The sequence below is a fragment of the Geotrypetes seraphini genome, chromosome 2 (genome assembly GCF_902459505.1).
Source record: "Geotrypetes seraphini chromosome 2, aGeoSer1.1, whole genome shotgun sequence".
In the NCBI taxonomy this organism is placed as follows: Eukaryota; Metazoa; Chordata; class Amphibia; order Gymnophiona; family Dermophiidae; genus Geotrypetes; species Geotrypetes seraphini.
The window spans coordinates 119447729-119464232 of record NC_047085.1 but is presented as its reverse complement, the minus strand read 5'-3'; the positions used below and the strand labels follow the sequence as shown (position 1 = coordinate 119464232).

At 44.0% G+C, this 16504-nt stretch overlaps 1 protein-coding gene across 4 annotated transcripts in view; it reads right to left on the bottom strand.

Moving 5' to 3' along the window:
• The window catches only part of ATP6V1H (ATPase H+ transporting V1 subunit H), a 173491-nt gene that overhangs the window by 82052 nt on the left and 74935 nt on the right, over positions 1-16504 (bottom strand). For all 4 annotated transcript variants that reach the window (XM_033929585.1, XM_033929584.1, XM_033929582.1 and 1 more), the window contains one exon: positions 10490-10668. In XM_033929585.1, the coding sequence (XP_033785476.1) occupies positions 10490-10668 (179 nt within the window). The remainder of the gene's footprint in view (positions 1-10489; positions 10669-16504) is intronic.

Below are 16504 nucleotides of genomic sequence, written 5' to 3'. Positions count from 1 at the left end.
TGCTCGTCCAGGGAAACCCTAATCCAAGGGGCAACTGCCGCGAGATTCGGAGAGGAGCATGGAGAGCTGGGAGGAGTAGTGCAGGCTACTCCCCAGCTAGTGAAACCAGCAGTAATAACCCTGTAGAGCATTTGGGAAGCTCTCCAGACACTGAACATCTCAGTATCAAGGACTTCAAACGAAGTTTCAGCTTTAGTAAATACAGTTGATATTCTGGGAAAGAAATTGGATGGGACTACAGTAGAATTTTCTCAAGAATTAAAAAAGGTCTCGGACAAGACTGAGAAACTTGAAGATTTAACGTCCAGGATGGTAAAAGAAAGACTTGCTCTTAATAGGAAGATTGAACAAACAGAAAATTCTAATCTCAGATTGAATATAAGAATTCTCAATTTTCCTAAATCTCTGGTGATGACACCCATAGACTTATTGAAAAAAATACCTGATTGAAATTCTGAGTTTTTCCTTGGACAATATTCCGCCAGTAAACCGTATTTACTATTTGCCAAAGAAAAAAGAAATGGGATCAGATCCAGCTAATTTACAATTAAGTCCAGTTAATGCTCTTTTAAATGTTACGAATTTATTGGAATCTACTATCACTGAGAATACTGAAAGAGCAACTTTATTGGTGTCCTTTGAACAGGACGTTAATGCTATCTTTAAAATGTTCTTTACAAACTTTCTGGTACCATTTTGTGGTAAAAAAAAAAAAAAGTCTGGATATTTCCAGACGTTACCAGACAAACTCAAGAACGAAGGAAATTATTCCTTGTCATGAAACCTGAAGTGGTTCCTTGGGTGCCTCAAGCAGGAACAGCCCCAGGGAGGCATAGCAAACATGCTACATGGAGGGCTATGTACGTCAACGCCCATAGTTTGGGCAACAAGATCCTGGAACTTGAGACTGAAATGAGAAACGCTGACCTGGATGTGGTGGCGATATCTGAGACCTGGCTCACCGACTCCCATGGGTGGGACATAGTGATACCAGGATACAACCTCCTTCGCCAAGACAGGGAGGGCAGAATGGGAGGTGGTGTAGCATTATACACTAAGGATAATATTAAAGTCACCAGAATCACAGATATCAGGTATACAGGGGAATCCCTTTGGGTAAATTTGGCCAGGGGGAATGACAAATGCCTATATCTTGGCATAGTTTACAGACCCCCAAGGCAACAGGATGACATAGATATAGAACTAATCAGTAACATAGAGAATATCACCTTGCGTGGGGATACAGTGTTGTTAGGAGACTTCAACATGCCTGATGTGGATTAGAACACACTTTCCTCTGCATCCAGCAGCAGCAGGAGACTACTTAACTCTATGAAGGGAGCTAAACTGAGGCAACTGGTATTGGAGCCAACGAAGGAACAGGCAATACTGGACCTATTGCTTACCAATGGTGGAAGTGTCACTGAGGTCTCAGTGGGCGACAAGTTGGCCTCCAGTGACCACAATATGATATGGTTCAAGCTCAGGAAGGGTTTCGCCAAAACTAACACATTGACCAGGGTCCTTAGCTTCAAGAATGCCAACTTTGAGGGTATGGGGGATTTCATCCATCAAGCACTACAAAACCAAGCAGGAACAGATAACGTAGAGGAACTGTGGTCAACTCTGAAAGCTACCATTCAGGAGGCGACAAATCGCTATATAAAATCAGTGAGTAAATGGCGTAGGAACAATAAGCCACAATGGTTCTCTGCGGAGATCTCGGACCTCATAAAAGAGAAGAAAAAAGCGTTCATCTCCTACAAACATAAAGGATCTCAGGACTCTAGAGAAGTCTATTTGACTAGGGCAAGAGCCGTCAAAACAGCAGTTAGAGAGGCCAAAATCCGAATGGAGGAAACTTTAGCAAAGAACATCAAGAAGGGCGATAAATCCTTCTTCAGGTACATTAGCGACAGAAACCGCAGCACAAGCGGGATAGTATGCCTTAAGAAACCAGACGGGACCTACGTAGAAGCAGACTCGGAAAAAGCTGAACTGTTAAACGAATACTTCTGCTCGGTCTTCACCCGCGAGGCGCCAGGTTCCGGCCCTCAACTACAAAAAAAGGATGGCTCAGTAGACCCGTTTAGTAACTTCAAGTTCACAACAAGCAGTGTCTACTGTGAGTTGTCAAAACTCAAGGTTAACAAAGCAATGGGGCCAGACAACCTACACCCCAGGGTGCTCAGGGAGTTAAGGGACGTCCTGGCGGAACCACTATCCGTGCTCTTCAATCTCTCCCTTAGTACAGGTAGAGTCCCGTTGGACTGGAAAACGGCTAACGTCATTCCACTCCACAAAAAAGGTTGCAGGACAGAGGCTGAGAACTACAGACCAGTGAGTCTCACTTCAATAGTGAGCAAACTAATGGAAACTCTAATCAAACACCAATTAGATATGATCCTGGATGAGGAGAATCTGCGGGATCCCCGTCAGCATGGATTTACCAAGGGGAAATCCTGTCAATCCAACTTGATCAGCTTCTTTGACTGGGTGACGGGGAAGCTCGATGTTGGAGTGTCCTTGGACATTGTATACTTGGACTTCAGCAAAGCATTTGATAGTGTCCCCCACCGCAGGTTATTGTGCAAAATGAGTTCTATAGGATTAGGTGACACTTTGACTAAATGGGTTGGGGACTGGCTTGGTGGTAGGCTTCAGAGGGTGGTGGTAAATGGCACCCCCTCTGTAACGACGGCAGTGATCAGCGGAGTGCCGCAGGGCTCGGTCTTGGGCCCGATCCTTTTCAATATCTTTATAAGAGACTTGACTGAGGGGCTTCGCGGTAAAATAACGTTATTCGCTGATGACGCCAAACTGTGTAACATAACAAGCAAGAGCACAACGGACAATATGAAACACGACCTACTCCTATTGGAGCAATGGTCTAGGACCTGGCAACTGAGCTTCAATGCCAAGAAATGCAAAGTCATGCATCTTGGCAGTCAAAATCCATGCAAGACTTACACCCTAAATGGCGAGATCCTAGCAAGGACTGTTGCAGAACGGGACTTGGGGGTAATCATCAGTGAAGACATGAAGACTGCCAATCAAGTGGAGCGGGCTTCATCTAAGGCTAGGCAGATCATAGGATGTATACGTAGGAGTTTCGTCAGCCGCAAGCCTGAAGTCATTATGCCATTGTATAGATCCATGGTGAGGCCTCATCTGGAATACTGTGTACAATTCTGGAGGCCTCATTACCGCAAGGATGTACTGAGGCTTGAGTCAGTCCAGCGAATGGCCACCCGGATGGTCTCGGGACTCAAGGATCTCCCGTACGAGGAACGGCTGGATAAATTACGGCTATACTCACTCGAGGAACGCAGAGAGAGGGGAGACATGATCGAGACGTTCAAATACCTCACGGGCCGTATCGAGGTAGAAGAAGATATCTTCTTTTTCAAAGGTCCGAGGGCGACAAGAGGACATCCATGGAAAATCAGGGGCGGGAAATTGCACGGCGACACCAGGAAATACTTTTTCACCAAAAGAGTGGTTGATCGCTGGAATAGACTTCCACTTCAGGTGATCGAGGCAAGCAGCGTGCCTGATTTTAAGAAGAAATGGGATCGTCACGTGGGATCTCTGCACAGAGATAAATAGGGGAGGGTCATTGGGGTGGGCAGACTGGATGGGCCGCGGCCCTTATCTGCCGTCTTTTTCTATGTTTCTATCCTTGTAAATGCATGATAAAATATTTAGGGATAAAATATGTGTTCTTTTCCCCAGAACAACTAACGGCATTTATTGATATGAAGAAATTGGTTACTGGGAATGTTTAGTGTTATTGAACAGTTTAATTTGAATTGTGGGATAACTGTTAAGCCATGCCTTAATAATTATTTTCTAAGATAGAAGAATCTCCTCTTTAATTTCACTTGGATTTCTTGACTCTTGCTTTGATTGTGGTCTAAGAAAGATTTATAGATTATGTAATTTTTGTTCGATTTCCTGTTAGTACAATTCTTTCTGTATTTCTTAAACAAGTATGTTCTTGGATATAATTTTCAAATCCTTAATAAAAATTTAAAAAAAAAATTTAAAAAAAACCAAAAATGGAAAGAAAGAAAGAAAACAAACACTGACAAAAAAGTCAGAAAATAAGCCACGTGAGCGGGAAGGCAGCGAAAAACTATCAACGGCAGTTGATGAGCGACTTCTTAGCTCCGCGGAAACTAAGAAACCGAGGGAGCGCACGCCTACGTTGGGCGGGAAGGCAACTCGTGCATGCCCGGTTTGGGCTATTGCAAACTTTCTAAACACTTAAAGTTATGATGCACTTTTAAAGTGGTCCGTATCAGCCGTCAGTGACGTCGCCCATTCGTGAGAATATGCTGCCTGCTTATCCTGGGATAAGAGAGGGTTCACTAAGAATAGTATTAAAATATATCATTAAAGACGGAGCTCTTCAAACTTTTCAGATGCCTCTTTACCAATCCTTCTGATGCTTCAAGTTTAGGCAAAAAAAATAAAAGATTTAGAGCGGCATTTTCAATATGACGTCCAAATCCAAGTTTGGACTTTTCGGGTAAAATTATCGGGTGAAATTATCAAAACCATAAAATGCCTATCTTATTTTTTTTTGAGGGGGGCCCCAAAAATGGGGGTCTCAGTTTATATTTGGGTCCACCTTAAATCCTAGTGGTCTAGTGGTGTGGTGAGCCAAACCAGGATGGGAGCAATCCCTCCCTCCCTCAAGGTGAGGTGCTGGGTCCTGTCCCAGCTGTAGTATCACTACACACCCTCTCCCTCCCCCTCCCTACTTTAGAGAAGCAGCATAGGTCTCACCCCCGGGCCTACCTTAGTCACTGGTGGTCCAGCGGGGTGAATCGGGGCAGGAGCAATCCTCTTATGCTCCTGCCCATGCAGTCTCGCTGAAAAATGGCTGCTGTGAGTTCCTGCAGCAATTTTGCAAAACTTCAGCAGCCTTGTGAACTTGCCATGGGAACTCTTTGAGGGGGGGTAAGGGAGTCGGTGACCATTGACGAGTGTGGGGTCATGCTTACAACCTCCTTCCCCCAGTGGTCATCTGGTCATTTTGACATTTGTTCATTTTCCAAACAGGTCTAGCCCCAAACATCAAAATTGTGGCCCGGACATTTAGTAAAATGTTTATCATTGCAAAACATCCAAGTCCTAAGCCTGCCCAAGCTATGCCTTTAACATGCCCACTTGGAATTTAGGCAAATAGCAAACAAACAGCAAAGAACACCATCTAGAACATAGATTTCAAAAATGTTGATTTCAACATTTTACAATTTAACCATCCAAGCAGTGGCGTACCAAGTTGGGGGGGGAGGGGGGGCAGTCCACCCCGGGTGCACGCCCTACTGTGCAAAAGGACCTGCACCTCAGTGTGGCTGCCGGTCCACCCCCTCCAATGTACTTGCTCTGGAACAGAGTCGGCAGCAGCGTTGAGGTGCAGGCAGGTCCCGCGATGACTATATCTGCCGGCTCTGCTCCAGAAGAAGTAAATTACATCGGAGGGGGTGGACCCGGCAGACGCAGTCATCGCAGAACCTTGCCGCAACTCCCTACATCTGCCGGGTCCACCCCCTCCGACGTAACTTACTTCTTCCGGACCTTCCTGCACCTCAACACTGCTGCCGACTCTGCTCCAGAGCAAGTACGTCGGAGTGGGGTGGACCGGCAGCCGGAAGCTAAAGTCATCGCGGGGCCTTGCTGCATGAAGGGAGAGAAGGGAGCATGACTGCTGGTATGGAAGAGTGGTGGAGGGAGAGAAAAGGGTAGGGTGGTATGGCAGGGTGGTGCTGATGGAATTGGTGTGCAGGGAAAGGGGAGAGAGACATAAGGGGGAAGGATACTGGATGGAATTGGACTGGAGGAAAAGAAAGGGGATAGATGCTAATTGAAGAGGGGTGGATGGAGAAAGGGCAAACATTGGATGGTAGTGGGGAGGGTAGAGGAGGAGCCTATGCTGGATGGAAGTGTGGATGGGAGAGATAAGGGAGCAAATGCAGGAAGGAAATGGGGAGGAAAGAAAGAGGGGAGCAGACGCTGGATGGAAGTGGACAGAGAAAAAGAGGGCACATGATGGAAGGGGGGGATAAATAATAGGAGGGCACATGATGAGGGGAAAAGGATTGAGTTAGTGAAATACTGGAGGGAGTGAGGGAAAGAGGTGGCGAGCAGTAGGTAGACAGTAAAAAAGGAAATTGATGACGGGGTAGTAAGAACATAATCTAGACAGATGCAGAAAATAAATTGTTAAAATGATTTGTTATGATTCCATATCCTGTTATGTTTTTTTGTAAACATTATTTGAAATTTCAAAATAAAAAAAAAGAAATTGAAAAGGAAAATGAGGGGGGAAAGGGATTGCAGAGGAGAGGTGTGGGAGAGGGAAGGAGAGGAGAGAGATGCCAGACCAATGGGGGTGAAAGGAGAGATGGAAGGGGCATAGAAGGAGAGAAGATGCCATATAGGGGCAGAAAGATGGCAGACAGTAGATGGAAGGAAGAGAGTAACAAGAAGATGAGGGAAGCAGAAACCAGAGAAGACAAAGGTAGAAAAAAAAATTTCTGTTTATTTATTTATTGCTTTAGGAGACATTTGTCACTGTTTCTGTGATGTTGCATTGTATGCAGAGTCCAGCTTCTTGGTGGTTCAATTTAACCTTTGTCTATGTATTTCTATTTTATCCTTCCTTTTACAAAACTGTGGAGCGTTTTTTAATGCCAACTATGGTGGTAGCCGCTCTGATGCTCAGAATTCTATGAGAATCTGAGCTGTTACCACCATGGCTAAAAACCACACTACAGTTTTATAAAAGGGGAAGAGGTTAGTTTGTGATTTGCCTTACTAGGCAAATGTATTTTCTGGCTTGTTTAGTTTTACAATGGGTGTATTGATGTTGTACTGCTCACTGCAGTATGTAAGATGCTGCCTTTTCCTAGGTATACTCTTGTGTGACGTTTGGATTGTTACTAAAAATCATGTTTTTCATACAGATGGGGGGAGTGTCAAAACATGATGGGCCCCAGGTGTCACATATGCTAGGTACACCACTGCATCCAAGTGCCACTTTATGCCTTTTTTGGACATTTGTCCATTTTGAAAATGAGCCCTTTAATTATCTAGCTTGACAGAATTACTTCCAAAAATGTCCCAATCCTGCATTTGGATTTTTTTTTTAGATGTAAATTACTTGATTTTCAAAATCTAAGCTCAAAGTGAGTTACAAAATCAGGTATATTTGGTAGGTTCCCAATTCCTTTCGTACATGAGGTCCATGCATGGAAAAATGTGCAAGATGTCTCAAAACATGTTGTGTGACTTTTTTTCATAGGTAGGCCGCAGCTGCTAAATAATTATAGTATTTTGTTACTTCTTGGTAGTAAATTTTTGCACATTGTGATGGGATATATATTCTGACACGGAAACAAGAGTATTCCCAGGTTCCCAGTCAGAAGTTCAGGAAAACAACAGAGGTGTGAGTGTAGCCTATTTAGTCCAATTCCTACCTAGAGTGGTACTATTCATTGTGGAAGACTAGGTGGGTGATGGTAGGAATAGTCTACCCCCTAGAGTGTTGGTTTCCTCAGTAGCAGAAAAGGTTGGATGATATCTACATTGGATCTGATGAACTTAGTTGCATCCTAATTTGCATGTATTTGAATCACAGAGAACAGGATCTTTTTGAACAGAGAAAAGACTCTTAAAAGACTTGAACTGGACTCCTGACAGGGAGAGGAGGTTCATCTTGGACCATTTTGGCTTTTTTTTTTTTTTTTTTTGGGGGGGGGCAGTTTAAGAGGTCAAGAGGGACTTCATCCCGAGCATAAAGGGGAGGGCTGGTTAATGGACACCCAGAGCAAGACTGCATAGTTTGGCGTTCTTGGAAACAAGGACTCCCAGGTGACCGCTGAGGGGAAGAATGCTGGCTTTGGCCTAATCCTCAGTAAGCCTATAACCTTGAGTGACCGGAGAATCAGGACTGACCAGTGTGCTCAGAGTGACCAATGCTGACTGCTGCAGGTCACGGTGCAGGTCAGAGGGACTGGTGCAGCCAAATAGACCGCAGTGAGTGTAGAATCGGCCTACACCTTTGGGTAGTTAGAGAGGAGCCCAAGTGACCAGAGAAAGAGGCGGCCAGGTCTTCATAATTGGTGTCAGGATTACGATTGTTGAAACCATCTCAACAGCTCCAGGATTGTGTCCCCTCGGGAAAGGCATATGAGGGCTGTTCAAAAAGTATCAGACCTTTATTCATAAAAAATACTCGTAATCAGATACAATGATCTTATACTAATCTCCTTCAAAGTAGTCCCCTTGGGCTGCCACACACTTCTTCCAATGGTTCTGCCATTGTCAGAAGCAGCGCTGGAACACCTCTTTTGAGATTGCTCACAACTGGTCCGTCGCATTCTGCATGATGTCTTCTCTTGACTGAAATCTGATCCCTTTCAGGGACATTTTCAGATTGGGGAAAAGCCAGAAGTCATGTCAGAGAGCCATGTTGGGAGAGTAGGGAGCCTGAGGAATCACAGGTGTGTTGTGTTTGGCCAGGAAACTCCATATGAAATGTGAAGAATGGGCAGGTGCTTTATCATGATGGAGCTGCCAATTGCTCGCTGCCCACAGGTCCTTCCATTTGCATCTCACAGTGTTATGAAGGTGACGCAGAACCTCTTAGTAGTACCTCTTAGTGATTTGACGATCCTGCATCACCAGGGTCCTTACTTGGTCAATGACAAACTCATTTCTGGATGTTGAGGGCCTACCAGAACGTGCTTCACTCTCCACTGATGTGCAGCCATCTCTGAAGCGGTTGTACCACTCCTTTATCTGTGCTTTATCGTTGCTTCGTCCCCAAAGGCCTGTTGAATCTTGTAGATCGCTTCCACTTGGGAATCGCTAAGCTTTACACAAAATTTAATGCAGTAGTGTTGTTCAACTTTTTCTGTCATTTTGTCAAAAATGAAAATCGGACGGCACTCACGTATACTTTCTCACTCATCGGCGTTCTGGCGGCGACTAACAGCTTCTGTAGGTGGGAAAAAATTTAAGCATGCGCATTAGGGTCACCTACACATGTGCACCAACCCATGCCTCCCTAGTTTTATTTATTTACACAAGAAAAATTAAGGTCTGATACTTTTTGAACATCCCTTGTATAATTCCCATAGATCAGGTAATAGGTACCTAGGCTCGGGAGGCTGCTCAAGGGGAGGGGGTCTTAAGAAAGCTGCACTTGGGTGTTGTCTCTTATCTTCCACAGAATATGACATCAGACTCAGATCTTAAATGGTTGACAGAAAAGCTGTAGGGACAAAAGGAAACCATGGAAAGATGCTTTGCCCACATCATGGAACAACAGTGGCAGAGACGGTTCATAGACAACGGCGCGAAAGACAAAAGCGCGCGCTGACAATTGAGCACAGCGCACGCCGCTGCGCCGCTCTAAATTACAGTTTTTAGGGGCTCCGACGGGGGTTTTTGTTGGGGAACCCCCCCAGTTTACTTAATAGACATCGCGCCGGCGTTATGGGGGGTTTGGGGGGTTGTAACCATCCACATTTTACTGTAAACTGAACTTTTTCCCTAAAAACAGGGAAAAAGTGAAGTTTTCAGTAAAATGAGGGGGGTTACAACCCCCCACCCCCCACAACGCCCCCACAACGCGGCACGATGTCTATTAAGTAAAGTGGGGGGGTTCCCCCCACGCCCCCCCGTCGGAGTGCTAAAAACAGTAATTTAGAGCGGCACGGCGGCGCGCGCTGCGCTCAATTGTCTGGGCGCGCCTTTGTCCCGGCGCGCTTTTGACCTGACACCGGCAGAGACAGCAGCCCTTGATGCAAATGCTAGAGGTATAAGCCCAAAAGCTACATCACATAGCAGAAGGCACAATTCTAAAGGTAGCTCATGCAGAGACTGCTCCAAGGCAGTGAGTGGGGATTCAAAGATTGGACCGAGGGGAATGGACTAAAGGATTCGCCCTCACTAAATTAAGACCAGAGGATGATCCACAAGCATTTTTGACTACCTTTGAAAGAGTAGCAATAGCCGCTCCCTGGCCAGTGGAGAAATAGGCCATGAGGCTTGTGCCCTATCTGACTGGGGAGACCCAAGCTGCATTTAGGGCCTTGGATGCCTCCAAACCACTGGATAATGGACAGGTGAAAGAGGTTATCCAGAACTGTTTAGGGTTTATCACCAGAGTGTTACCAGAGAAGATTCCAGAAGAGGAAATTTCAGAAAGGGAAACGACCCCGAGTAGTGGTCCACAATTTGCTTCAGTGGGCCAATCAGTAGCTGGAACCAGAGAAGTACTTGGGTAGAAATCATAGATATGGTAATGTGGGAACAATTTGTGCAGATCCTACCCCTCTCAATACAACAGTGGGTACCACGACAAGTCCCCTCCTTCTGAAAGGCAGCAGTAGAATTAGCTGAACATTTTCTTGAAACTTTAGGCGTCTTTTATAGAATCTAGGACTCGGTGCACAGTACAAACAGGTACCTTAGATCCTGAACACTTTCACCCAGTTTTTCCAACAAGAATTTTATATCTTCCACAATATCTTCATCATCATACTTCTGCTGTTCCAGGTTTTCCAGCTGCTTTAGAACCTTGCACTGTATCATGGCAAGAGCATATTCCTGGCGAGTTTCTCTTTCTGTGGATTTTTCTAAAAGATTCTGAAAGTAACAAAAAATATTCACCTAAGTTGACATGCACAATATTAATGAGTGTTCTTTGCTCATAAAAAAGGACATGCTGTATACTGCATTTTAGCAAAACACCGTATCACATTACCATCAATTTTATTTATTACTCACAGTAGCTCAAAGCAAGGAACAACAAAAATTATAAAACGGATGAATACAACTTGTAACAGTAATAGAACCAAAGCAAAACTAAGAATAAACATATAATAAAACAATAGAATATCAATAAAAATACAGTACACTGTAAGATGTACAAGAAAAAGTGTTCCTTTGAAAAATAATTTCCTAAATGAGGCCTACCAAAAAAATTCTCTCTCAAAACCAAGAGAAAGTTAAATGATGGCAAAACCAATGTTGTCAGGAATGTCTCATTTGCTGATCTCAAAGTGTAAAAGGGCTTAAATGGGATTAGCAGATATCACATACCATTTTAACAAAAAAATACATTTTTACAATTTCTTGATATACTTTCAGGTTAATATAATTAATTCTTAGCCAGGACAGAAAAAGGATTCATTTTTAATTATGTAGTATATCTTTAAAAATTTTTAATAAATTAATTCCATTAATTCTTTCATAATGTCATAGGCAGTTTTTCTATCTAGAACAGGGGTGCCCGCACTTTATGGGCTTGCGAGCTACTTTTATAATAACTAAGTCAAAATGATCTACCAACAATAAAATTTAAAAAAAACACAAAGCACACTAAAAGGCAGAGAAAATGTTAATTATTCATATTCGGGTTTTTTCAAAGAGGTCACGGCAGATGACTCTATGCAATGCCACCTCAGTAACAAAATACAAAAACAGACAGATACACCCCCTCCCTTTTTACTAAACCACAATAGTAGGTTTTAGCACAGGGAGTTACGCTGAATGCCTCGTGCTGCTCTCAATGCTCATAGGCTCCCTGCGCTAAAAAACGCTATTGCGGTTTAGTAAAAGGGAGCCATAGTGCAAAATATAGACAGCAGATATAAATTCTCAAAACCGACACATTTTGATCACTAAATTGAAAATAAAATCATTTTTCCTACCTTTGCTGTTTGGTGATTTCATGAGTCTCTGGTTGCACTTTCTTCTTCTGACTGTGCATCCAATCTTTCTTCCTTTCTTTCAGCCTCCTGTATGTTTCCTCTCCTCCAGACCTCATTCTCTCACCCAACTTTTTCTTTCTGTCTCCCTGTTCCCCCTTCTTTCTGTCTCCCTGTCTGCCCCAAGCCACTCGGTTTGCTGCCACCGCCATCGGGGAACAGCCCCCAAGCCACCGCCGTCCCAAGCTTTCCCTGCAGAAGCGTTGCGCTGACCAGCATTCCGCTCCCTGACGTCAATTCTGACGTAGGAGAGGAAGTTCCGGCCCAAAAAGGCATTTCTCCTCATTTCATCCAGCCTGAGCCCCATCTCTCCTTGATCCAGCATTTCCCTTCTGTGTCTGTCAGAATTACCATTCCACCTATTTTCCAGCATCACCCTTCTTTGTGTCCATCTCACCTATATCCCTATCTCACCACTTTTTCAGAATCTTCATTTGTCTCTGTCCTTGTCTTTACCCCATGTTCACCATTTGCCCTTTCAGTGTCTTTATCTCCCCCCCCCCACACTTTTTCACCATTACTTCTATGTCTCTATTTCACCTCCTCTTCATGTCCCCTCTGTATCTCTATCCTTATTCAGTAGGTCCTGCTTACTCTTTCTCTTCTTTGTGTCACTATCTCCATTTTCAGCTTTCCCCCCTTTTCCTTTGTTAATGCACCCTGTAGCCAGAATCTTTCCACCCTCCCTCCACTCCGCACAGCCCAGTATGAAATATTTCCTTTTGTTTCCCTCCCCTCTCTCTTTCTCTCTCTCTTCTGCTCCCTAACCCGCGAGTCCTGCATCTGGCCCTCTCCCTTCTACCTGCACCTGGCAAAACCCCCCTGCTCCGCGGCTCTCTTAAGCAACTCGTCAGCAGCGGTGATCAAGACAAGCTGCCGACATCGAGGCCTTCCCTCTACGAGTCCCGCCTTTGTGGAAAAAAGAAGTTGAAACAAGCAGGACTCGCAGAGGGTAGGCTCCGACGTCAGAAGCTTGTGTCAATCGCTGCTGCTAAGTTGCCGAAGAGAGCCGCGGAGCAGGGGGTGTGGCCGGAAGCAGGTAGAAGGCAGAGGGCTGCTGGAAGAGGTAGAAGTTCCGGAGTATGACACCGACCCGGGCCAGGATGATTTCTTTTTCAGGCTGTTGCTGCTGCTGCCGCCGCCACGCCACCACGCCCCCCCCCCCCCAAATGACAAAAACAGCCTAATGCCCGTCGTCGGCGTCTTTGATGTCGGGGAGAGGAAGGCTGATAGGCCCGGTAGATCGGGACGGCAACACGAGTCTATCACAGAGCCAGGGATGGGCTCTGCGATCGACTCACGTTGCCTTCCTGAGCTACCGGTCGATCGCGATCGACGCGTTGGGCACCCCTGATCTAGAAGATATCGCAGATGCTTGGTTTTCTCAAAACTGTGAATTTGTGTTTGCAGAGATAACATGATTCTTCATTCGCAAAAATGTTATAAAATATACAAAGTTGAGAAAAGACCTTAATCCCATTGTTCCTTTGCAAATTGATATACACAGAATCAACCCTTACCTCTTACATGCTAAATTTATACAGTATATCTGCAAAGGAGCTAAGTGTGAAGAGGGAGAGAGGCAAGCTGTAAAAATGAAAGTGAAACCTTGCCTGGAATGTGCTTCCGAGAGAGGTGGTGGCGGCGAGGAAAACGGTGACGGAGTTCAAAAAAGTGAGGGATGAACACAGAGTATCTAAATTTTGAAGAACTAAGGCCAGTACTGGGCAGACTTGCATGGTCTGTGTCTGTATATGGCCGTTTGGGGGAGGATGGGCTGGGGAGGGCTTCAATGGCTGGGAGGGTATAAATGGACTGGAGTGAGCTTTGATGGAGACTTCAGTAGTTGGAACCTAACCGCGCAGAGCTTTAGATTCTTGCCCAGAAATAGATAAAGGAGAAGAAGAAAAAAAAACCCAACAAATTTTTAGATTGAATCAGGTTGGGCAGACTAGATGGACCATTCGGGTCTTTATCTGCCATCAACTACTATGTTACTATGTATATGTCTTGGGATCTTTGTGTGTATAGCATGAGGTTTATCATATTCTCTCCTTGTAGGAGAAAATATATAAAGGCACCAGGCCATAAAAAAGACCTGGTTTGAGAATATTTTAATTATACCAGCCCCCACCCCCCTCACTACGCCACTGAATGCAAGATAACGGTGTTAACATGTCCTGATTTGGATGTACCTCATGTATTTTCAAAGGTGAGCTACATTCACATGCCCTGTGGGCTATGTTTTGCATCTGAGGCAATGAAGGGTTAAATGACAGCACCAATGGAATTTGAACCTGGCTTCTCTGGTTCTCAATCAATAAATTAAGTGAATAATCAATTTACCAAATCTTATAAGCTCCACAGAAAAGCAAATTAATGAAGGTCAATCTAAATGTGGATGAGCACCACTAAAGGGATCATAAAGGTTTTCACCCTTAATTTGCGTGGTGATAGTTTTCTTTCATCGACACAACCCCCACTATCTTTACTACTCTATCGTAGTTAATTACGTACTTCAATTAAATAATTTATCTCATTTTTTATCAAAACTTTTTAGACTAATAAATTAATTCATTTTTGATTTTCTTCTTTTTAAAAATTTTTTTTGTACTTTTTATAAAATATTTTTATCTTCTTTAAACTAACCCTTAATTCATATCGGGAATGGTTATGGCTATCTCAATGCCACCAGCTGTCTTACTTGCAGTGCTAAAATTATAACACTGATTTTTCCAAGCATAAGAACAGAGCTAATTTACTTATCTTGCTCTTGCCATTCGCTTGATGAATAACTTAAAAGGCCTTTTAAGCTATTCATCAAGTACATAATTAGCTACGATAGAGTAGTAAGAATAGTGGGGATTGTGTCAATGAAAGAAAACCATCACCATGCAAATTAAGGGTGAAAGCCTTTATGATCCCTTCAGTGGTGCTCTGAGACACTATCCTCCACATTTAGATTGACCTTCATTAATTTGCTTTTCTGAGGAGCTTCTCTAGTTCTCAGCCAATTGCACTAACCATGAGGCCACTATTATTTAACACAAGCCCTACTATTGTCAACAGGGCCCATCTTCTAAGTAAACATGTAACTTGCATTAATGTGTGCACTAGGGCTTAATTTCTGGGGGAAAGGCCTGGAGTGCAGTTCTACTATTTCTTTTCGGACTCCAGAGCAACAGGAGTGTTCTGCTTCAGTCCCTCCGAGACAGCCTGTAGGGAAGAGGAGGGAAAGAGGTGGGCCTGGAACAGAACAGAGAATAATTACTCCTTTCACTAATCTGGCTCCTCTTCTCACGTTGCCCCAGCCAGCCAGCCAGCTGGCCCGCCCTCTTGAGCTCCACAGTTCCACTTCCTTTTTGTCTACAAATTTAATTCCTGATATTAACACGTTAGCAAATGAGGCTCTTAAACTGTAAATCCATTGGAAATATGGGAAATACTGTAGATCAGGAGTGTCAAACTCAATCACATTAAGGGGCCAAAATCTAAAACACAGGCTAAGACCCCGTCCAATCTCTACCCCAGACCCCGCCCCCATAATAGTACTAATTGTAACACAATTTTTCCATTCATTTTTCATATATACACATAATATAATCTTATTAACAACATATAACAGTTAACCACAAAATTAAACTACACAAAGCACACTGTATACTTCTCAACATTCATTCCTACCAGAACACAGATAACCCCTATACAAATATGGGACCAAAAACTAAAAGTACTAATATATACAAATGAAACCCTAAGATTCAAGACTCTGCATGCAGTACAACCCCAGAGAAAAAGAAACAAATGCATTTCTTCCTGAACAGTGCAAAATATAGACAGCAGATGTAAATTCTCAAAATTGGCACAATTCAATCATTAAATTGAAAATAAAATAATTCCCTCTACCTTTGTTGTCTGGTGATTTTGGTTTTCAAACCTTCTTTTCTCAGTCTCTGGCTGCACTTCTTTCTGTCTGTGCTCTTCCTGTGCATCCAAGGCCACCTTTTCCATTTGCTGGTTTTCTCTTCTTCACTTTCTGCCATACATCCATCTTTAGCATTAACTTTCAACATTCAGCTTTCTTCCATTTTTTTGCTTTCTTCTCAAAATCTATCTACTTTTCCATGTCTTCCCTTCCCATCTAGCCATGTGTACCATCTACTCCTTCTTTCTTCTCCCTATTCCCATCTATCCATAAGAAGCATTTTTTTCTTATCTCTTCCGTGCCGCATCCATTGCTGTGCACCATCTCCTCCCTCTGTCTCCCCTTCCCCTCCATCCCTGTGTACTATCTCATCCCTCTCCCATGGTCAGACAACTCTGTCTTCCTCCTTCCCCCTTTATATGGTCTGGCATCTTTCTCCACTCCTTCCCATAGCCTGGAATCTCTCTCCTCTCCTATGATCTGGCAACTCTCTCTCCTTCCCTCCCTCTTCCCGAGGTCTAACATCTCTCTCCTTCTCTCCTCTCCTTTCTGCAGTCTGGCATCTCTCTCCCCTCCTTCCCTTCCACTCCAAGTGGTTTGACATCTCTCTCTTCCCCATGCATCTCTCTACCTCACTCCTCTCCCACCACCATGTCCAATAATTCTCTCTCCCTCCATCTCTCTGTCCAACAATTCTCCTTTTTTCTTCATCTCCTCATGTGCACCATCTCTTTCTCTCTCTGATACCCAATTCTCCCTTTCTATTCCCTCCCTCACCTCAGCATCT